The sequence below is a fragment of the Salmo salar genome, chromosome 16 (genome assembly GCF_965601325.2).
Source record: "Salmo salar chromosome 16, fSalSal1, whole genome shotgun sequence".
Lineage (NCBI taxonomy): Eukaryota > Metazoa > Chordata > Actinopteri > Salmoniformes > Salmonidae > Salmo > Salmo salar.
Genome location: NC_138306.1, coordinates 33,119,863 through 33,143,747, shown reverse-complemented (window position 1 = coordinate 33,143,747; position 23,885 = coordinate 33,119,863). Strand labels below are relative to the sequence as shown.

The window sequence follows — 23,885 nt, the reverse complement described above, 5'->3', positions numbered from 1 at the left end:
AAGTGTTAGAGTACAATTCCCCAAAAGTAAAAGAAAGAGATTGAATCTGTACAGCCGTGTGGACATCCCACCCAGCAACGGGGCAGGATGTGCTCCAAAGTGGTTCTTCCAAAATAAAAATCAAATATATTATATAAGTCAGGCTAAGTAAAGACACTGTACTGCATGGAGAACAGGCAAAAATAATCAGTACAGTTCATAAGCATGGGTAAGTCAGTAAGAACAGCTCAAGAATGGATCACGGGAACCCTTGCAAACTTTTTTTTTAAGGGGGAGAGAGAAAGAAATGTTCTGTAGCTACAAAGCACAAGAAATATACTTCAATAATAATACAGAATTATCATTGATATTGTAATTATTATCATTGTCCTTTTCACTATTGTTTTTATTGTCATAATCATACTTTTTTGTAGATTTTGTCTTGAATAATTCTACAATGTGAAGATCCCAAGGATCTACAGATTTCTACCAAGACACACAGCCCATTGACCCTTGACCTCAAATCTCCACATCACTGGTCAGCACGGCTGTTGGTTCGCGTCCCTAACTCCCTCCCTCCTCGGCCCTTCCCAGTCCATAAGATGGTTGTCTCTTTATGATGCTGTTGTCTTTAGATTTTTTTCTTCTTCAGTTTTTCAATTTTCTTTGACCTTTGTTTTGGATAAAAAATAAAAAATCTCAACATTTTCTATGTGAAGCATTTAACTGTCTCTTTATACAAAGGCTGAAGGGTCGGTCATGCTATCTGTGTCAGGAGGAGTGACGGGGACACCACTACCAAGCAAGTGGACTACCCAAAACAACCATGGGGGCGCTAGAAAAAAAATAAGGATGATAAAGTAGAGGAATAAAGTACAAGGTGTGTGGTGAGTACAAGGTGTGTGGTGAGTACAAGGTGTGTGGTGAGTACAAGGTGTGTGGTGAGTACAAGGTGTGTGTTGAGTGTGGGACAGACGATAAATAAATAACTGAATCAATGATAATAAAAAAGTAGAAGTTCCTTACATGATAGTGTTAATAGGTATTCATTACAGTAACAAAGTGTTCCTAGGACCATCTCCAAACCTGTCATTTTCAGGGGGTTGGCAGCTTTCAGATATCTGATTGGTTTAGAGGCTTGGGGTCACGTGCTGTGACTCACTGCTCCAAAATCCACACAGCCAATGGCAAAGGCCCACCGGAGTGACAGGAAGGGATTGGATAAAACAAAGAAAAAAGAACAAGCTTATAGGACGCATCAATCCTGGGTGCTTCTGTTTATCTCAACGATCAAATAGCTGAACAGAACTTCTAGGATTACCATGAAAACCAAGTCTGGTACATAAGAAAGTAAAGAGGACAGGGACACAAACACATCAGCTTGTTTCAACTGATCTTGACTGTGGTACTCATGACCATCATACCTGTCATTGCCATTGTTAGAGCAAGAAATGTTTTTTTTTTCGCGTCATTACATCATTACTAAAGTAACGTACTCAGGCAAACGTGTACAGGTCAGCCAATGGACTGATATTCATGTAATAAATATACATATGATAAACAAAAACATACAAAAATGACAAAAAGAAAGACATTATGTAAAATAAGTGAGGGTTGTTTTGTTAAAAACAAAAAGACACAGTTGGGAAGTGGAGAAAACCAACATTAAACAAGTTCTCAACTTTGTTCTAAAACTTTAAAAGCTGGGTTTCTATAAGAAATCAGTTCTGTTGGCAGCTCTTTGAAGTCAAACTAAAAACATTATATATATATTGATATATACGTATGCCTATTTTAAAACAATCATTATTATTATTTACCATGTTGCATTTTCAATTAGAATAATTTCCAGAGGTGAGGCGAGGGGCGGTCAGGGCTCAGTACAAACCACAGCCTCGCAGGTTGTTGGCAATGATGATGTCAGTGACGGCGTCAAACACCACCTGGATGTTCCCTGTATCCGTGGCACACGTCAGGTGACAGTAGATCTCCTTATTGGGCGAGCGGTTCTTGCTCTCAAATTGTGCTTGGATGTAGGCAGCAGCATCATCATAGGTGTTAGGACCTGTGCAGGGAGGCAGTGGAGAACGTGAAAGAGGGGAAAAAAGAGGGAGGGAGGGAGGAGGAAAGATAGGACGGCGAGAAAGGCAACAGGGAAAGAGGAAAAACTTAGAACTGAAGAGAGCTTTTAGGGCCTAAACTAATTCCATTGAATACGTTTTATATTCTCCTATATAAATGATTAGGTCTATTAAAATCACATTCTGGTGTGGTAACCCATGTGACTTCAGTTAACATGAGGATACAGTCACAATGGCTTGGCTGTGTATGTCAGATGTGAAGGCAGAATAATGTGTCCCTGTGGGCAGCTCTCTAAAGCCGGGAAAGGAAATGGTATGGTGTCTGTCTGTCTGTCTGAGTGTACAGAGATGGGACAGCTCTCACTGGTCATCCCTTCATCATGACTGCTCAAGCATGGCTGTGATTTTATTCTCTCTCTGGCTATGGTTGACCATCTCCCTTTGTCAGAGAGAGGAGGGAGGAGAGACACTAAATACAGTATTTGTAATCCCCTCAGTTGTATGTACCACAATATCAACTCACTTCAACATCACATGTTCAAGACCTAAGTGGATTTTGCAGACTAAAAAGCAGGCTTTCAGCTAGCAAATATGTTTTGGCCAAATATGACATTTACAAAGGTACAACATCTTACCTGTATACTCAGGGAAACAGATACTCAAGGCAGATTTCTTGATCTTTTCGGCAAACAGATCTTTCTTGTTGAGGAAGAGAATGATGGAAGTGTCAATGAAGAATTTGTTGTTACAGATGGAATCGAACAGCATAAGAGACTCGTGCATGCGATTCTGCAGTGGAGAGAAAAGGAGGATAGAAGCAGAGGGAGGAAGAAGAGAGAGCAAGGATGAGGAAGAGAGGGAGGGAGGAAGGGAGAGAGAAACAGAGAACGTGGAAAGGTTAGCCTCAGAGCAATAAAAACCAAGCAGGAATAGTTGAACCAAGCTTCATGACTTGAGGACAGTAAGCCGACAGTAGAGAGAGTGAGCATCGCAAAGCACCCAGACAGGATAGAGACTGCTACGTAGGAGAAGAAAGGGTCTATCATGTGACTGAGTTGAACCAATCAGAATAATTGAGCCCTGCGATAAAGAACATGGAATAGTTAGAATCAGAATGAGGCATAATGAGAGGCAGCTGCTGCTTTGGTCAGTGGATGTGTGTCTGACAATGATGCTGTTGACAGACAGGGGGCAGGGGAGAGAAAGAGACCAGACGACTTATCCATTCACTGCCATTCCTATCAACATTCATACAGAGAGAGATAAAGGAAAAGGATAGAGAGAAATAGTTAAATATGTTTCTGTAAGTGTGCATGGTGTGTTACTGAATGAGGCATTGTGTGTTAGTGTAAAGTGTGTGTTACTGAATGAGGCATTGTGTGTTAGTGTAAAGTATGTGTTACTGAATGAGGCATTGTGTGTTAGTGTAAAGTGTGAGTTACTGAATGAGGCATTGTGTGTTAGTGTAAAGTGTGTGTTACTGAATGAGGCATTGTGTGTTAGTGTAAAGTGTGTGTTACTGCGTGAGTGTGCTGTGCAAAGGACAGTAGTTCAGTAGCATTCCCATTGGACAAGAGAAAACAGAGAGCGAGTGATAGTTTTTTAAATTATTTATTTCACTTGTTAATTATCTATTTCACTTGCTTTGGCAATGTAAACATACATTTCCCAAGCCAGACAGACAGACAGACAGACAGACAGACAGACAGACAGACAGACAGACAGACAGACAGACAGACAGACAGACAGACAGACAGACAGACAGACAGACGACGAGCAGACGAGACAGAGAGACAGAGAGAGACAGGAAGAGCAAAACATTCACTGCACAGTGCATACACAAACTTGATCAGAGCGAGCGAGCGAGAGGGGGAGGGATGGTCAGACACATAGTTTCATGTGGTGCTTTATTATTTCCTTCATATAAACACACCCTTCAATAAATAATCACAACAACGAAAGAAGCGAATGAGCAAACAATAATTACAGCAGTGAGACACAAACAACACCTACAAGAAAACAGGTACTTCAATCATCCCATGACGTACTGTACTGTCAGCATCCTAGTGCTGCTTGTGGGTGGTGTAAATTGAATTTCTTCATGGGGGTTGTGGTAAGCTCCAGAGAATAGTTTCCAATATATTCCTCCCATGCTGATGCAGAGGCAGTCTTTGTGTAACACAAGGTGAAATGCATTCAGGGAAAGTCGAAGGAGGATTTAACAATTCTGCCTTTCAAAGTTATATTGTGCCGACTGTTTAATTATTTATGGCTGCAGTCAAAATACTGGTATGTTTTGCCTGCTGTGATAGGGAGCTCCTGTGTGTGTGTGTGTGTGTGTGTGTGTGTGTGTGTCTGTGTGTGTGTGTGTGTGTGTGTGTGTGTGTGTGTGTGTGTGTGTGTGTGTGTGTGTGTGTGTGTGTGTGTGTGTGTGTGTGTGAGGATTGGGACTCACAAACTGGGGACTCGGAGAGGCTGACACCCAATCAACTGTACTACAGCTACGTACAGTGGGGCAAAAAAGTATTTAGTCAGCCACCAATTGTGCAAGTTCTCCCACTTAAAAAGATGAGAGAGGCCTGTAATTTTCATCATAGGTACACGTCAACTATGACAGACAAAATGAGAAAAAAAATCCAGAAAATCACATTGTAGGATTTTTAATGAATTTATTTGCTAATTATGGTGGAAAATAACTATTTGGTCACCTACAAACAAGCAAGATTTCTGGCTCTCACAGACCTGTAACTTCTTCTTTAAGAGGCTCCTCTGTCCTCCACTCGTTACCTGTATTAATGGCACCTGTTTGAACTTGTAATCAGTATAAAAGACACCTGTCCACAACCTCAAACAGTCACACTCCAAACTCCACTATGGCCAAGACCAAAGAGCTGTCAAAGGACACCAGAAACAAAATTGTAGACCTGCACCAGGCTGGGAAGACTGAATCTGCAATAGGTAAGCAGCTTGGTTTGAAGAAATCAACTGTGGGAGCAATTATTAGGAAATGGAAGACATACAAGACCACTGATAATCTCCCTCGATCTGGGGCTCCACGCAAGATCTCACCCCGTGGGGTCAAAATTATCACAAGAACGGTGAGCAAAAATCCCAGAACCACACGGGGGGACCTAGTGAATGACCTGCAGAGAGCTGGGACCAAAGTAACAAAGCCTACCATCAGTAACACACTCCGCCGCCAGGGACTCAAATCCTGCCGTGCCAGACGTGTTAAGCCAGTACATGTCCAGGCCTGTCTGAAGTTTGCTAGAGAGCATTTGGATGATCCAGAAGAGGATTGGGAGAATGTCATATGGTCAGATGAAACTAAAATATAACTTTTTGGTAAAAACTCAACTCGTCGTGTTTGGAGGACAAAGACTGCTGAGTTGCATCCAAAGAACACCATACCTACTGTGAAGCATGGGGGTGGAAACATCATGCTTTGGGGCTGTTTTTCTGCAAAGGGACCAGGACGACTGATCCGTGTAAAGGAAAGAATGAATGGGGCCATGTATCGTGAGATTTTGAGTGAAAACCTCCTTCCATCAGCAAGGGCATTGAAGATGAAACGTGGCTGGGTCTTTCAGCATGACAATGATCCCAAACACACCGCCCGGGCAACGAAGGAGTGGCTTCGTAAGAAGCATTTCAAGGTCCTGGAGAGGCCTAGCCAGTCTCCAGATCTCAACCCCATAGAAAATATTTGGAGGGAGTTGAAAGTCCGTGTTGCCCAGCGACAGCCCCAAAACATCACTGCTCTAGAGGAGATCTGCATGGAGGAATGGGCCAAAATACCAGCAACAGTGTGTGAAAACCTTGTGAAGACTTACAGAAAACGTTTGACCCATGTCATTGCCAACAAAGGGTATATAACAAAGTATTGAGAAACTTTTGTTATTGACCAAATACTTATTTTCCACCATAATTTGCAAATAAAGTCATTAAAAATCCTACAATGTGATTTTCTGGATTTTTTTTCTTCTCATTTTGTCTGTCATAGTTGAAGTGTACCTATGATGAAAATTACAGGCCTCTCTCATCTTTTTAAGTGGGAGAACTTGCACAATTGGTGGCTGACTAAATACTTTTTTGCCCCACTGTACCTACAGTACATGAACCATCTCAGCCTTCACCAAGGCTAATCTCTATTACATCAGGGGACTCCACTACTGTACATGATATTCACTACTATTTATCTCTCTCGGTACCCACTAGACCTGAGATCCAGTTTACTCAGGGCAACATATTGTACCTCCCATCTGTTTCTCTCCAGCAGACAGACACACTTACGAATCTGTCTCTTTACCTTGGCCCTAAGACTCCATTATCCATCAGTCTCACTACTGTGGACATAAACTCTATTACCCAGCTTTCTCTCTGCCCTGGACATAGGCTTTATTTGCCATCAGTCAGGTTTAAGGCAAGGCTATAAGATGAGCAGAGAGACAGACTGTCTGGGTGGGTGCTCTGGGACTTACACATGCCCTCCAGAATCTGAATCTGATGGCTTCTGTCTTAGTTTAGTCTCTGGTAAAGAAGAGATTATAACTCCAGCTGGGAATCTGAGAGCTTGCTGACAGCGCAGCACGGACATGCTTCTTATCAATGAGTACGGTTACATCTACACAATAATTCCATTATCGTGGATAGTCAGATTCATATAATAGTTTGATTAAAACGTTTACATGCTTTGCAAGAAGAACGATTTCCCTAATAATCCTATTTACATGAACACATCTGAAATCAGGCTACCTGATGGCACTCTGATAAATGTAGAAAACCGCCAATCAAAATAAACGTTCTACCACAGCGACCATGTCATTTTTGGGAAACATATTTTATTCTGATCTCAGTCATAAAAAGTTTGCATATGAAAACTACTTTAAGGCGCATACATTCAGTTGTTCCGCTCACTTCATTCACGGAAGAGGGAGGCTCTCGGCAGGTGCTAGAACATGCACAGATCAAATACACAGCTGGAGCGCCAATTAAGATGTTTACATGTCCTAATAATTGGAAAGATTGCTCAGAAAACCAGGTGTTTTAATCAGCATATGCCTACTTCGATTTTGACCTGACACCGATTAAGATAAGCAGAGTAAGGTGTTTACATGACTTTTGCAAAATCTGCCTAGTGCCATAATCAGTTTGATATCTAATTATTACTGTGCATGTAAACATACTCAATGACTGTATATATGAATGGACAAATCATGTGACAAATCATGTGACACCATTAGTTAAGATGGCATCTCATGGAGATATAACATGCATAGTTTGAGCTACTCCAGGAAGTGACATTGCAGACTAGCTCAGTGCTGCTCCCTCTCACTGAGTAACTCAAGTAAAAGGTCGACCGGGGTACTGCAGGCTGCAATTAGAAACTAAATTATACTTAGAACTTGTTCTGTGTGTGATTGTAAAATAATCGGTTCAAGGACATACATCTGGTGTATTAGAAGCAATTATTGGTACCAAGATTGTCTTAAAAAATATATGTTTCTTTACATGAAGATTCACCACGAAGTACCACGGTCGGCCTTGAACCTCTGTGGCTTCAATGAGAGGGGGCAGTCATTCTCCCCTGCCTCTTATTGTTCAGAAAATGTCAAATGTAGCACAGAATGAGAACTTGTCTGCTCATGAGAATTTAGAGTTCATGTCCTGTTGTGGAGAACTAACTGGCCTGAGGGTTGCCACAGCCTTTGCCTCCCGTGTCCTGTGCATCTACCGAAGCAACACACAGTATCTTACTGCAATGACATTTTAGTGTACAGCAGTACAGTCAACAAATCTTTTACAGAGCCCCTAGAATCACTGCAGTGACTAGAGTATCAGAGTCACCTGACACACGAGGCTGCACCTACCAGCTAAGGCAGGCGTGGTGCTGAGAACGATCATCATGGTAACATCTTCCCTACCCCCACTCACCCGGCACCTACATGGGTGTGCTGCTGTGAGGCAGACAAATTAGTACTTTCTAAGAGATGGAGATTCCTACAGCCATGACAAGAAACGAGTACAGGTTTATGTACAGCTAAACGAGGAGGGTGGTATCAGACCACCCTCCGATTTAGGAAGCGGCATATTATTTGGCAAGAAACCAAGAAGTTTTGACCCTTCTTAGAGTGGTTTGGCATTATTTGGCAGAAGAACAGGGAGGGTGTTGTGACATTTGGTGTCCTCCCTGAGGGACTGTGTAATGAGGAATGGAACAGCTGTTTCCTGGATAATTAATCCACAGATACCTAATCCTCTCTCTTACAGTATACCACAAACAGATACTACCTTATCTGCTCTAACACACACATTAGAAACTTCCTGCTCCTTAGCCTATTGACTCTCTCATTAAATATGGCATTGGCACCAGTAAGATAAAATAGCTACTGACATAGCCAGGACAATCACCATAAGGTAAACAACTCCCAGTGCTTGACTGAGACTGCTGAGGCACCTAAACTGCAACAGGAAATTCTAGACTAAATATGACAGTTGAATATTTCTACATCTCTAACTATCAGCTCTAACTCAACTTCAGGCAGTGACTATGTTGATTGTCACTCCTACCAATTTGCATTATAAATGGTCTCCATTTCTTCAGTAAGGCCACTGCAGTGTACATTAAATATTTGGTTAACCTTACACATTTCAAACCCAATCATTGAATCTCACAAAACCTGTAGTGACAACAGAAAAAAGCCTTCCAAGACTAAAATCTCAGAACCTACATGACATCTAAGCAGAACAGAAGAAAAAAAATCCACCCAAAAATCCAAAAGTTCACATTATTTAAACAGTACCATCTTCCATTAGCCGCAAACAAATCCCCAACTCATCAACTCCAATTCCAACTTCAAAGTGTTTCACAAAACCGTCCAGGCACAAATTCCTTTCATATCAGATGACTATTACTCAACAAGCAAAATGCCAAATTACAATAGATACTTTGTTGGTAAAGATGAGCAGTTTTCCTTGTAACCTGTAGATGATAGTTTGGTGGTGACCCAATGCCACTTACACACGGTTACACAACAGCAATAACTGCCTTAATGTTTTAGTAAAACAGCATATCTTCCGAAATAACCTACCGCTAACATGACTTTGCTACAAATGTATCAAATGCATGTCTATAATATCTGCATTCTTTCTTCGGAAATGTGATTCACCATGGATGTCCAGATTGTATTGAACAGTTTTGCAGGTGAGTGATTGTCAAAATGTATATTCTTTATGACACTAAACTAATTGTTCCAGTCAAGGATTATCTCTTTCCTGTATTCACTTCTACTGACGATGTTCAATGCCTGAGGCATAAAATACAGCTGTCTCTCTTTATATAACGGAATAATATCTTAATATTTAACACATCTAAAAGGTGAATGAATTTGATATGTGGGTGAGGGAAAAGTGGAGGAGAAGGGTCAATCCAAGGGCGCACTGGGTCTATCCTCTGGGTTAATACAGGCCACAACCACGCAGGTTGTTGGCGATGATGACGTCGGTGACCGCGTCAAACACAAACTGGATGTTGTTGGTGTCGGTGGCACAGGTGACGTGGGCATACACTTCCTTGTGGAGGGACTTGTTTCTGCTCTCGTACTGAGACTGAATGTGGGCCACTGCCTCTGTGAAGGTGTCCGCGCCTGCAAAAAGTTTTGAAAGGGTAAGAGAAAGAGGAAATGGAGAAAATATATTTACAGGACCAGAGAGAGGCAGGATGTGGAAAGAAGGTGGGGTGAATAAAATAAAGGATACATAGAAAGAGGAAAATAAAAGTGGAAGAAAAGCAGACAAGACAAAAGAAGGATATGAGGACAAGAAAAACTGAAGAATGGATAAAAAAAATATATCGTTTTTTCAAATATTTCACACCTAATGTAAAACCTAATGTCTTTCTAAGTGGCTGGATTATCGTGTAACTGCGGAGGGAGGCCTTGGTTTACACAGAGAGTAGAGCAGGCCAGACAGACTCCTTGGCTGCTCTGCACTATAAGCCCTAAGATGATAACATGGAGTCATGCCAGGTAAGGCATGAGTAACTGTTCTGATTCCGAATGCTAATCATCCCTCTTCAAGCCTTTCTACACATTATCCCTCCCTCCCACACTAGCCCTTCTCCTATTTGCCCCTCCTGGTGCTACTACATCCCTCTCCTCTCCTAGCTCAGCAGCCTCCACTCTTCATCAATTACCTGTGTACTCCGAGAAGCAGATACTAAGGGGAGATTTCTTAATTTTCTGCTCGAATATGTCCTTCTTGTTGAGAAATAGAATGATGGAGGTGTCTGTGAACCATTTGTTGTTACAGATGCTGTCGAACAGCTTCATAGACTCATGCATGCGGTTCTGTGGGTAGAGAAAACAACATGTCAGTCAGTCTGCTGTGTGGCTCTCTTTCTAACTATGTCTCACACACACACACACACACACACACACACACACACACACACACACACACACACACACACACACACACACACACACACACACACACACACACAGATAAAATAAGAGAAGAATCAAGTGAAGACAGGAAACTACAAAGCAGAACAGAAACTAAACTGTAGATTCCCTTTCCAGGAGTTTCCTGTAAGAGCCCAGAACATTCTAAAATACAGTGTCTACATTATTTCATTATCATGTTCCTGTTTGCCACAGTGTCATGGTAATATGTTAAGTATGACAAGTACGCAGCATCCTGGGAGGTTAGCCAAGTTCATGCACAATGTTATTAGGTCGGTCGTTCCACGAAAATAGTGCCTTTTGTGTTCCTTTAATATTTTAAGTAGAAATTGTGCACCAATATTGAATTTTAAAAGCCTATATATATTAAATTAGGTGCCCTTTAAAATAGACCACATGGAGAATTCAATAAATCTGTTTTTTATATGAATAAAGGCTTGCTAAAGTGCCAAAATTCAACATTTTCACGTCCCTCCGTCAACCCTGTGTCACTTCTAAGATTTTAACCCACTTCATCCTAAAATAAGTCACCATCACCCTACTTATTGTGTTGCTTTGAAAAAAGTCATTTCTAAAGATGATCATTATTTAATGTGATTAGTGATTATTTTACGTCTGTCCCTCATTTTAAGGCCAACCCTGTTACATGAACTGAACTCTCGTTTTAATATGGTGAAACTATTCCTTTTTAAATATATTATTTTAAAGAAACACTGAACATCTGATAGTTATATCATCGTGTAAAAGCAGGTGAGCTGGTTCTACTCTTTTTGGCCATTTTCTGGTGTTTTGTGGAGGAAAACTGTGCAGGTCGAGCATAACAGGTCATTCCTGTTACCCATAGATAGACAGGATAGAAAAGTTTTACAAATATTTTTTTTTTGTGAAGCTTGCATTCAAGTAAATTAAGTGAAATCAAAAGTTTGTTTTGATCAAGTTCCACTTCTCAAAAGACACCGAATTGGTGGAACGACCCAGATAGCCTAAGTCTAGGACAAACCCTGTATGCTTCTCTCTAGAACAGAGGTGGGAAGGCATGCAAATACATTTCTAGGTATTTTATGTTATTTCACCATGGCGTTTGCCTTTTTAAATGTTAATTCAGAGTTGAAAGCAGACACTCTCTCTGATGTGAATGAATTGTTGCCTTGTTCTCAACCACAGTGGAAAAGACAGAGAACACAGTCATGACAGCTCCTTCACAGCCAATCACAATTCACTTAGAGCACCAGAGAGGGCTCGCACAGCCAATCAGATCAAGAGCAGAGGAAAGCCCTGAGACAGCCAAACAGATTAAATAGAGCAGAGGAAAGCCCTGAGAGAGCCAATCAGATTAAATAGAGTAGAGGAAATCACTGAAAGAGCCAATTACAGAACAATCCAAAAGAGTACATAAGTCAGAGACTGGAGTTCTTGTAGAGAATATAAGAGAAAGAAAGAGGAGATAAGAAAACGAATAACCCTAATTAAACATGTATCTCATGAAGTGAATCAGCATCTGATGAGTAAAACTTTGAGAACAAGGCAACACATACATAAAACAGTGTCATATATACATTTTTACAGACACTCTTATCCAGAGCAACCTACAGGAGCAATTAGATGAAGTGCCTTGCTCAAGGGCACATCCACAGATGCGTCACCTAGTCAGCTCAGGGATTCTAACCAGTGACCTTTCTGTTACTGGCCCAACGCTCTTAACAGTTAGGCTACCTGCCGCCCATATACATACAATCATATCCTCACAGTGAAAATCCCAGGTAAACACACACACATGCTGAACACACACACATAATCACATCACAACCAAAAGGAGTGCTGCTTTCAACTCTTTCCAGATGATTTTGGATTCTTTGTCCTTGTGAAAGGTTTCATACCTGTGCATGTGTTTGGTGGGAGGGCCCTCTGTGGAACCAGGTGGGTTTTTAGCATTTGCTGATTGGTTAGAGAGGACAGCCGATGGCGAGAGATGACAGGAGAGGAGCTGAGACGAGAAGATGTTGAAGGAGAGACAAGAGCTGTTGGGGGGTTGGGGGAGCGCAGTGGAACAGAGATGGCCCTGCACGAGAGCCCAAATCAACTCATCTCCCCCCTCTCAAACACAACGCATGCACGCACAAGCAAAAACGCACGCACAGTCATGTGCACGCACGTATGTATGCACCACACACACACACACATACACACACACACACACACACACACACACACACACACACACACACACACACACCCCCCAACGGTGAAAGGAAAAAACTGTAGAGCAGGCAGGAAGGACCCAAACCAAACCTCGCAGTCAAATTAATGGATAGAATTGCTGTAGAAAATCTGCACTGCTGTGCACATCTTTGAGGGTGTGCCAGTACTTGCATGAAGAGGAAAACCAGGAAAAGACAGCCAGAGAGAGAGAGCGAGAGATAAATGAAAATTTGTTTGTTGAAGTAGTGTGTGTGTGTGCAGTCGCACACAAGTGCGGGCCTGTGCATATGAGTCCAGGAGTACATGAATATGACTTTGATTTAGGAGTCCGGCAATCTGTCAGAGGCATAGTTCATATTTCAACAGAGCCAATAGAGCCTTCCTTTTTTGGTTGATCATGTCTGTAAATCTACTCTGATACATTTAGTTGTGTTTTCAAATAGGATTATCCTGACCTCGCTATATTAATATTTAAAAAATAAACCCATAAACACACGTTCTCCTCTCCTGACTGCATGTGCTGCCATAAAAATAGAATGAATACAACGGACATCCCCATTCAAGTCAATCATGGTATAATGGGTGGACTGGCGGCCATTGCCAGTGTACCGATAGCAGGAAGTAAAATATGAGCTGAAATATGTGGTGCGATTTCTTAATTCAACTCAACTGACATTACAAAAATACATTCAATTGTATGAGCCACATCAGTTAACATTTGAAAGAACATTGCATCGCAATACCAGGCAGCCATTGCAAGTGTACACATGAGTTTAGCTGTCAAATCAATAATGTCTATCTGCAGACAGTGGTTACTACATGCTGTGCCCACAACATGCCGCGCCCACTGCTAGCGCTGTCTCTGGCCCACACTCCAGCACAGTAGGTGGCGGTAATGCACCAACTGCCAAAAAAAACCACAGAAGAAGAAGGAGGCTGCTAGCTAGCTAGGGGACACGGGTACACCGTGTCTTTCACCCCGCCTGCGGAGCACTGCTTTCTGCAGTTCTGTTAAAGTTACGGTGAGGGAAGTAGCTAGCTAGCTAACTAAAACACCGCTACACAGTGTCCTTCGCCCCCGCCTGCCGAGCACTTCTTTCCGCAGTTCTGTTAACGTTATGCTGAGGGAAGTAGCTAGCTAGCTAAATAGGACCCCGGAACACATTGTCCTTTGCCCCGCCTGCCGAGCACTGCTTTCCCGCAGTTCTGTTAATGTTACTGATAGGAAGGTAACGTTAGCTAGCTAGAGTAGTCAACCCAACTCTCGTGTGACACTACCTTCGCCTCAGTGGCCGTGGGCACGTGGCATGTAGTTTTTGAATTTTGTTGAATTTTTCACCTTTATTTAACCAGGTAGGCTAGTTGAGAACAAGTTCTCATTTACAACTGCGACCTGGCCAAGATAAAGCAAAACAGTGTGACACAAACAACAACACGGAGTTACACATGGAATAAACAAACATACAGTCCATAATACAATAGAAAAAGTCTATATACAGTGTGTGCAAATGAGGTAGGATAAGAAGGGAGGTAAGGCAATAAATAGGCCATAGTGGCGAAATAATTACAATATAGCAATTAAACACTGGAGTGATAGATGTGCAGAAGATGAATGTGGAAGTAGAGATACTGGGATGCAAAGAAGCAAAATAAATAAATAACAGTATGGGGATGAGGTAGTTGGATGGGCTATTTATAGATGGACTATGTACAGGTGCAATGATCTGTGAGCTGCTCTGACAGCTGGTGCTTAAAGTTAGTGAGGGAGATATGAATCTCCAGCTTCAGTGATTTTTGCAGTTCGTTCCAGTCATTGGCAGCAGAGAACTGGAAGGAAAGGCAACCAAAGTAGGAATTGGCTTTTGGGGGTGGCCAGTGAAATATACCTGCTGGAGCGCGTGCTACGGTGGGTGCTGCTATGGTGACCAGTGAGCTGAGATAAGGCGGGGCTTTACCTAGCAAAGACTTATAGATGATCTGGAGCCAGTGGGTTTGGCAACGAATATGAAGCGAGGGCCAGCCAGCGAGAACATACAGGTTGCAGTGGTAGGTAGTATATGGGGCTTTGGTGACAAAACGGATGGCACTGTGATAGACTGCATCCAGTTTGTTGAGTAGAGTGTTGGAGGCTATTTTGTAAATGACATCGCCGAAGTCAAGGATCAGTAGGATAGTCAGTTTTACGAGGATATGTTTGGCAGCATGGGTGAAGGATGATTTGTTGCGAAATAGGATGCCGATTCTAGATTTAATTTTGGATTGAAGATGCTTAATGTGAGTCTGGAAGGAGAGTTTACAGTCTAACCAGACACCTAGGTATTTGTAGTTGTCCACATATTCTAAGACAGAACCGTCCAGAGTAGTGATGCTGGACGGGCGGGCAGGTGTGGGCAGCAATTGGTTGAAGAGCATGCATTTAGTTTTACTTGCATTTAAGGGCAGTTGGAGGCCACGGAAGGAGAGTTGTATGGCATTGAAGCTCGTCTGGAGGGTAGTTAACACAGTGTCCAAAGAGGGGCCAGAAGTATACAGAATGGTGTCGTCTGCGTAGAGGTGGATCAGAGAACCACCAGCAGCAAGAGCAACATCATTGATGTATACAGAGAAGAGAGTCGGGCCGAGAATTGAACCCTGTGGCACCCCATAGAGACTGCAAGAGGTCCAGACAACAGGCCCTCCGATTTGACACTGCAGTCCGACCGCAGATAGACCCTACTCAGTCAAATTGCCAGGGTTAGAAGTTCCAAGCCTGTTCTATTCATTCTATTTCTATGTGTGATGCTGCTGCTTCATTCCGGGGGGCGTTGCCTAGGCAACCCAAGACAAATTTTCTTGTTTCAGCGAGGAGGAACGATTTCGTCATCTCGATAAGAGTCCATGTTACGGCAGAAACGTACTCAAACGCACGAATGCCCGGCCCTCCCGTCTTCAGTCAGCCGTTTGTTCCATACACACACACACACAGCAAAAATGTTTTTTACACTTATGACGGTTTATTTTATTTTCATGGCGGTTTTCACCATAACCGTCGGTTACACGGTTATACGATAATTATGCCAACCCTAGCACAAACACCAGCTGATACAACTAGAGGTTATGGTAGAGGACTGGGTGGAACCAGATGGGAAGTGTGACTGCTGTGTTTGCATGGAGAGAAATAAAGTAGCCTAACTGTGGTCTAATTTATAATGTTGTGTTATGGACAAAAAATTCAAATCCAAAATGAATCTACACTTACATGTAAATTGTCATATCATTTATAATCTACTGTACATTTGCAATGCGTTTCATAGCAGAGCTAGCTAAACCTGTTTACAGTACAGGAAGGAAGATCCATGGATAAAAGGCATGGTAATTGTGAACCCTAACCTCAACATGAGTAGCAGGAAAACAGGGATGTGTACAGTACAAAGCCCCTGCTGTTCATTATGTTGATGTCTTCAACGAAGGAAACATATATGACTCAAATTAAATGGAATTGAATGTGCTGCACTGTAGAGTGCTGTACGGCGATATGGACACAATTAATTAATGGTGTGTTTGCGTGTGACTTACCGTGGTCTCATCTTCATGCAGCACCTGGTCATACCCACTCAGTGCCACACAGAAGATAATGGCCGTCACGTCCTCAAAGCAGTGGATCCATTTCTTCCTCTCCGACCTCTGTCCTCCCACATCAAAGAGCCTACAGAACACACACCATCCGTTACACGCTCACAGAAAAACAAAAAAGCCATTTTATTTACAATGCTTGGCCTACCCCAGCCAAACCCGAACAACATTGGGTGCCGCCCTATGGGACTCCCAATCGCGGCCAGATATGATACAGCCTGGATTCGAACCAGGGACTGCATTGAGATGCAGTGCCTTAGACCGCTGTGCCACTTGGGAGCCCAATTTTGAGCCCCTCCCTACATCTTAAGAAACTTGGGGTTTCAAAGTGTTTGCAGCCACAGGTCTCCTACTACTACTACTGTAGATATACAGCTCTGGAAAGCATTAACAGACCATTGCAAAATGATCAGTTTCTCTGGTTTTACTATTTAGAGTATGTGTTTGGGTAAAATGAACATTTTTGTTTTATTCTATAAACTACTGACAACATTTCTCCCAAATTCCAAATAAAAATATTGTCATTTAGAGCATTTATTTGCAGAAAATAACTAAAAAGATGCAGTGTTGTCAGACCTCGAATAATGCAAAGAAAATAAGTTCATATTCATTTTTAAACAACACAATACACATTTTTTAACTTGGGAAGAGTTCAGAAATCAATATTTGGTGGAATAACCCTGATTTTCAATCACAGCTTTCATGCGTCTTGGCATGCTCTCCACCAGTCTTTCACATTGATGTTGGATTACTTTATGCCACTCCTGGTGCAGAAATTCAAGCAGCTTGGCTCTGTTTGATGGCTTGTGACCATCCATCTTCCTCTTGATCACATTCCAGAGGTTTTCAATGGGGTTCAGGTCTGGAGATTGGGCTGGCCATGACAGGGTCTTGATCTGGTGGTCCTCCATCCACACCTTGATTGACCTGGCTGTGTGGCATGGAGCATTGTCCTGCTGGAAAAACCAATCCTCAGAGTTGGGGAACATTGTCAGAGCAGAAGGAAGCAAGTTTTCTTTCAGGACAACCTTGTACATGGCTTGATTCATGTGTCCTTCACAAAGGCAAATCTGCCCGATTCCAGCCTTTTGAAGCACCCCCAGATCATCACCAATCCTCCACCAAATTTCACAGTGGCTGTGAGACCTGGAGAAGCCTACAAGCCAGTGTCTCGCACCCACTGTGAGACCTGGAGAAGCCTACAAACCACAGTGTCTCGCCCCCACTGTGAGACCTGGAGAAGCCTACAAACCACAGTGTCTCGCCCCCACTGTGAGACCTGGAGAAGCCTACAAGCCACAGTGTCTCGCCCCCACTGTGAGACCTGGAGAAGCCTACAAGCCACAGTGTCTCGCCCCCACTGTGAGACCTGGAGAAGCCTACAAGCCAGTGTCTCACACCCACACTGAGACCTGGAAAAGCCTACAAGCCACAGTGTCTCGCACCCACTGTGAGACCTGGAGAAGCCTACAAGCCAGTGTCTCGCACCCACTGTGAAATTTGGTGGAGGATGAATATGAACTTATTTTCTTTGCATTATTCGAGGTCTGACAACATTGCATCTTTTTAGTTATTTGGACCAGTTGTCATTTTCTGCAAATAAATGCTCTAAATGACAATATTTTTATTTGGAATTTGGGAGAAATGTTGTCAGTAGTTTATAGAATAAAACAAAAATGTTAATTTTACCCAAACACATACTCTAAATAGTAAAACCAGAGAAACTGATCATTTTGCAGTGGTCTCTTAATGTTTTCCAGAGCTGTATATACAGTATTTAAGGTCAGGACAACCTCGAGCTGCTGGGGTTACTGGAAAAAGTCCTGGACCACTAAACTAAAACAGTCTTTCTTCAGTACCGGAACATTATGTTAGCTTTAGTAAAAAGCCTGTCAGAGAGACAGTCTTAGGATCAGGAATGAATGGAACACTACAACCCGACAGACCGGCAGCCTCTCTCTGCACACCACTAATTTAAACATTATATTAACCCATTATTTTCATCCTGTCTTTTTTGTTCTCAATCAGCTGACTAAGTGAGAGAAGGAGATGAACAAAGAGCTGCTTTGTGCTAGCACTTAGTAGGCAGTCAGGCAGGCCACTGTGAGGAACAGAGGAAAAATACAAGCTCTCTGTTTTGTGACAGACATTTTTTTTTATAGTAACATGATTGTGTTACACCACGCTAAACAAGGTAAATTGCAGAAAAAAGAAAAAAAATTACACATTCCACTTTTGTTTTTTATTGTACACCAGATAATTCTGAATGATTTAAACTTGAATAGTATGTCTCCAGATTTGACAGTTCTAGAGTAATTAACTAGAGCATAGAATTAAAATGTAGATTCAGTCACAGCTTCTTTTCTCCCAGCGCACTGTACTGATCCCAGTGCTCATTTATTTATAAAAAATTACATTTTCATTTCCATGGTACAATAATGGAAAAAACTATTAACCTAGGGTAGAATCCATGTATGTACAGTTGAAGTCAGAAGTTTACATACACCTTAGCCAAATACATTTAAACTCAGTTTTTCACAATTCCTGACATTTAATCCTAGTAAAAATTCCCTGTCTTACATCAGTTAGGATCACCACTTTATTTTAAGAAAGTGAAATGTCAGAATAATAGTGGAGAGAATGAATTATTTCTGCTTTTATTTCTTTCATCACATTCCCAGTGGGTCAGAAGTTTACATACACTCAAATAGTATTTAGTAGCATTGCCTTTAAATTGTTTAACTTGGGTCAAACGTTTTGGGTAGCCTTCCACAAGCTTCCCACAATAAGTTGGGTGAATTTTGGCCCATTCCTCCTGACAGAGTCAGGTTTGTAGGCTTCCTTGCTCGCACATGCTTTTTCAGTTCTGCCCACACATTTTCTATAGGATTTAGGTCAGGGCTTTGTGATGGCCACTCCAATACCTTGACTTTGTTGTCCTTAAGCCATTTTGCCACAACTTTGGAAGTATGCTTGGGGTCATTGTCCATTTGGAAGACCCATTTGGGACCAAGCTTTAACTTCCTGACTGATGTCTTGAGATGTTGCTTCAATATATCCACATAATTTTCCATCCACATGATTTTCCTTCCTCATGAAGCCATCTATTTTGTGAAGTGCACCAGTCCCTCCTGCAGCAAAGCACCCCCACAACATGCTACTGCCACCCCCGTGCTTCACGGTTGGGATGGTGTTCTTCGGCTTGCAAGCCTCCCCCTTTTTCCTCCAAACATACAATGGTCATTAATGGCGGTATTGGAGCAGTGGCTTCTTCCTTGCTGAGTGGCCTTTCAGGTCATATTGATATAGGACTCGTTTTACTGTGGATATAGATACTTTTGTACCGGTTTCCTCCAGCATCTTCACAAGGTCCTTTGCTGTTGTTCTGGGATTGATTTGCACTTTTCACAACAAAGTACGTTCATCTCTAGGAGACAGAACACGTCTCCTTCCTGTGCGGTTGTCACAGGGGTCGTTGAAAGGTGACCAAGGCGCAGCGTGTAAAGTGCTCATATTTCTTTTATTAATGATAACACTTCAACAAAATAACAAAACGACAGCCAACAGTTCCGTCTGGTACGTAGACAAAATAGAAAACAACTACCCACAAACCCCAAAGGAAAACATGCTGCCTAATTATGGCTTCCAATCAGAGACAACGAAAGACACCTGCCTCTGATTGGAAACCATACCCGGCCAAACCTGGAAAACAAAACATAGAAATAGAATACTAGAAAAACCTCACCTATAAACAGAAAACCCTAAACCACCCAACACAACCACCTGTCACGCCCTGACCGCTCTACTATGGCAAATGACCTCTTACAAGGGTCAGGACGTGACAGCGGTATGATGGCTGCGTGGTTCCATGGTGTTTATACTTGCGTACTATTGTTTGTACAGATGAACGTGGTACCTTCAGGGGTTTGGAAATTGCTCCCAAGGACGAACCAGACTTGTAGAGGTCTACAATTTTTTTCCTGAGGTCTTGGCTGATTTATTTGGATTTTCCCATGATGTCAAGCAAAGAGGCACTGAGTTTGAAGGTAGGCCTTGATATACATCAACAGGTACACCTCCAATTGACTCAAATGTTGTCAATTAGCCTATCAGAACCTTCTAAAGCCATGACATCATTTTCTGTAATTTTCCAAGCTGTTTAAAGGCACAGTCAACTTAGTGTATGTGAACTTCTGACCCACTGGAATTGTGATATCTGCTCAAACCTTCTCCAACCTATCTCCTGATTCTGCCTCCTCAACCCTCCTCTCCTCCCTTTCTGCATCCTTTGACTCTCTATGTCCCCAATCCTCCAGGCCGGCTCGGTCCTCCCCTCCTGCTCCGTGGCTCGACGACTCATTGCGAGCTCACAGAACAGGGCTCCGGGCAGCCGAGCGGAAATGGAGGAAAACTCGCCTCCCTGCGGACCTGGCATCCTTTCACTCCCTCCTCTCTACATTTTCCTCTTCTGTCTCTGCTGCTAAAGCCTCTTTCTACCACTCTAAATTCCAAGCATCTGCCTCTAACCCTAGGAAGCTCTTTGCCACCTTCTCCTCCCTCCTGAATCCTCCTCCCCCTCCTCCCTCTCTGCGGATGACTTCGTCAACCATTTTGAAAAGAAGGTCGACGACATCCGATCCTTGTTTGCTAAGTGAAACGACACCGCTGGTCCTGCTCACACTGCCCTACCCTGTGCTTTGACCTCTTTATCCCCTCTCTCTCCAGATTAAATCTTGCGTCTTGTGACGGCCGGCCGCCCAACAACCTGCCCGCTTGACCCTATCCCCTCCTCTCTTCTCCCGACCATTTCCGGAGACCTTCTCCCTTACCTCACCTCGCTCATCAACTCATCCTTGACCGCTGGCTACGTCCCTTCCGTCTTCAAGAGAGCGAGAGTTGCACCCCTTCTGAAAAAACCTACACTCGATCCCTCCGATGTCAACAACTACAGACCAGTATCCCTTCTTTCTTTTCTCTCCAAAACTCCTTGGCCAGCTCTCCTGCTATCGCTCTCAGAATGACCTTCTTGATCCAAATCAGTCAGGTTTCAAGACTGGTCATTCAACTGAGACTGCTCTTCTCTGTGTCACGGAGGCGCTCCGCACTGCTAAAGCTAACTCTCTCTCCTCTGCTCTCATCCTTCTAGACCTATCGGCTGCCTTTGATACTGTGAACCATCAGATCCTCCTCTCCACCCTCTCTGAGTTGGGCATCTCCGGCGTGGCCCACGCTTGGATTGCGTCCTACCTGACAGGTCGCTCCTACCAGGTGGCGTGGCGAGAATCTGTCACCGCACCACGTGCTCTCACCACTGGTGTCCCCCAGGGCTCTGTTCTAGGCCCTCTCCTATTCTCGCTATACACCAAGTCACTTGGCTCTGTCATATCCTCACATGGTCTCTCCTATCATTGCTATGCAGACGACACACAATTAATCTTCTCCTTTCCCCCTTCTGATAACCAGGTGGCGAATTGCATCTCTGCATGTCTGGCAGACATATCAGTGTGGATGACGGATCACCACCTCAAGCTGAACCTCGGCAAGACGGAGCTGCTCTTCCTCCCGGGGAAGGACTGCCCGTTCCATGATCTCGCCATAACGGTTGACAACTCCATTGTGTCCTCCTCCCAGAGTGCTAAGAACCTTGGCGTGACCTTGGACAACACCCTGTCGTTCTCCACTAACATCAAGGCGGTGACCCGATCCTGTAGGTTCATGCTTTACAACATTCGCAGAGTACGACCCTGCCTCACACAGGAAGCGGCGCAGGTCCTAATCCAGGCACTTGTCATCTTCCGTCTGGATTACTGCAACTCGCTGTTGGCTGGGCTCCCTGCCTGTGCCATTAAACCCCTACAACTCATCCAGAACGCCACAGCCCGCCTGGTGTTCAACCTTCCCAAGTTCTCTCACGTCACCCCGCTCCTCCGCTCTCTCCACTGGCTTCCAGTTGAAGCTCGCATCCGCTACAAGACCATTGTGCTTGCCTACGGAGCTGTGAGGGGAACGGCACCTCCGTACCTTCAGGCTCTGATCAGGCCCTACACCCAAACAAGGGCACTGCGTTCATCCACCTCTGGCCTGCTCGCCTCCCTACCGCTGAGGAAGCACAGTTCCCGCTCAGCCCAGTCAAAACTGTTCGCTGCTCTGGCACCCCAATGGTGGAACAAGCTCCCTCACGACGCCAGGACAGCGGAGTCAATCACCACCTTCCGGAGACACCTGAAACCCCACCTCTTTAAGGAATACCTAGGATAGGATAAAGTAATCCTTCTAACCCCCCCCCCCTTAAAAGATTTAGATGCACTATTGTAAAGTGGTTGTTCCACTGGATATCATAAGGTGAATGCACCAATTTGTAAGTCGCTCTGGATAAGAGCGTCTGCTAAATGACTTAAATGTAAATGTAAATGTGATACAGTGCATTATAAGTGAAATAATCTGTCTGTAAGCAATTGTTTGAAAACTTACTTGTGTCATGCACAAAGTAGATGTCCTAACCGACTTGCCAAAACTATAGTTTGTTAACAAGACATTTTTGGAGTGGTTGAAAAACAAGTTTTAATGACTCCAACCTAAGTGTATGTAAACCTCCGACTTCAACTGTATGACAATCTCCATTTAAAGAACACATACTGTATTTACCAAGTATTCCCTTTACATGGTTTCATGAAAAGATCAATGTAAATGCAGCATAACCAATGCATCTATTTTGTAATGGATCAACCTAAATACTGAAAGGAGTTGGAGTATATAATAAAAAATAAAGTACTTTCAGTAGAGCAGGGATCAACAACTAGATTCAGTCGAGGGCAGATTTCTTCTTGAGCGGATCGTCGGAACATTATTAAAAATAATTTGTAGACTGCAAATTGACTGCAAGAAGCCCAAACAGATATATTTGACTAAAACATAATCATTTGTATTGTAACGTATATGCTGGGAGTCGGAAAGCAAGTGCAGGTGGTGAGTTTAATAATAACCGGAACATCGGACAATATAACAAACACGAGTAGCGTATAGACATGAAACACAAACAGAATCAATAACGCCCGGGGAAAGAACCAAAGGGAGTGACAGATATTGGGAAGGTAATCAGGAAGGTGATCGAGTTCAGGTGAGTCTCATGAGGCGCAGGTGCACGTAACGATGGTGGCAGGTGTGCGTAATAATGAGTAAACTGGCGACAACGAGTGCCAGAGAGGGGGAGCGGCTCCAGCCACAGGACACTGGCCAAAGGGATGGTCCAGAAGGACCAGGAGCGGACCGGTCGATTCTGATGAGGCGCGGGAACCAGTCGAGCCGGGTGAGGCGCGGGAACCAGTCGAGCCGGCTGAGGCGCGGGAACCAGTCGAGCCGGCTGAGGCGCGGGAACCAGTCGAGCCGGCTGAGGCGCGGGAACCAGTCGAGCCGGCTGAGGCGCGGGAACCAGTCGAGCCGGCTGAGGTGCGGGAACTAGTCAAGCCGGCTGAGGCGCGGGAGCCTGGCGAGGCGCGGGAGCTTGACAAGGCATGGGAGCCTGACGAGCCAACCAAGGCTTGAGAACCTG

At 43.5% G+C, this 23,885-nt stretch overlaps 1 protein-coding gene across 2 annotated transcripts in view; it reads right to left on the bottom strand.

The window, feature by feature from the left end:
• Positions 1-1,712: 1,712 nt before the first annotated feature.
• LOC106573727 (guanine nucleotide-binding protein G(o) subunit alpha) overlaps positions 1,713-23,885 on the bottom strand; it is a 160,240-nt gene continuing 138,067 nt past the window's right edge. The window contains exons 6-8 of one of the 2 annotated variants that reach the window (XM_014149043.3): positions 16,280-16,409; positions 2,696-2,849; positions 1,713-2,044 (exon numbers count right to left, since the gene is read on the bottom strand). In XM_014149043.3, the coding sequence (XP_014004518.1) occupies positions 1,857-2,044; positions 2,696-2,849; positions 16,280-16,409 (472 nt within the window). In that variant the 3' untranslated portion in view covers positions 1,713-1,856. Of the gene's footprint in view, positions 2,045-2,695; positions 2,850-8,841; positions 9,707-10,254; positions 10,409-16,279; positions 16,410-23,885 lie in introns of those variants that run through there. The other variant, XM_014149044.3, reaches the window with a different exon arrangement.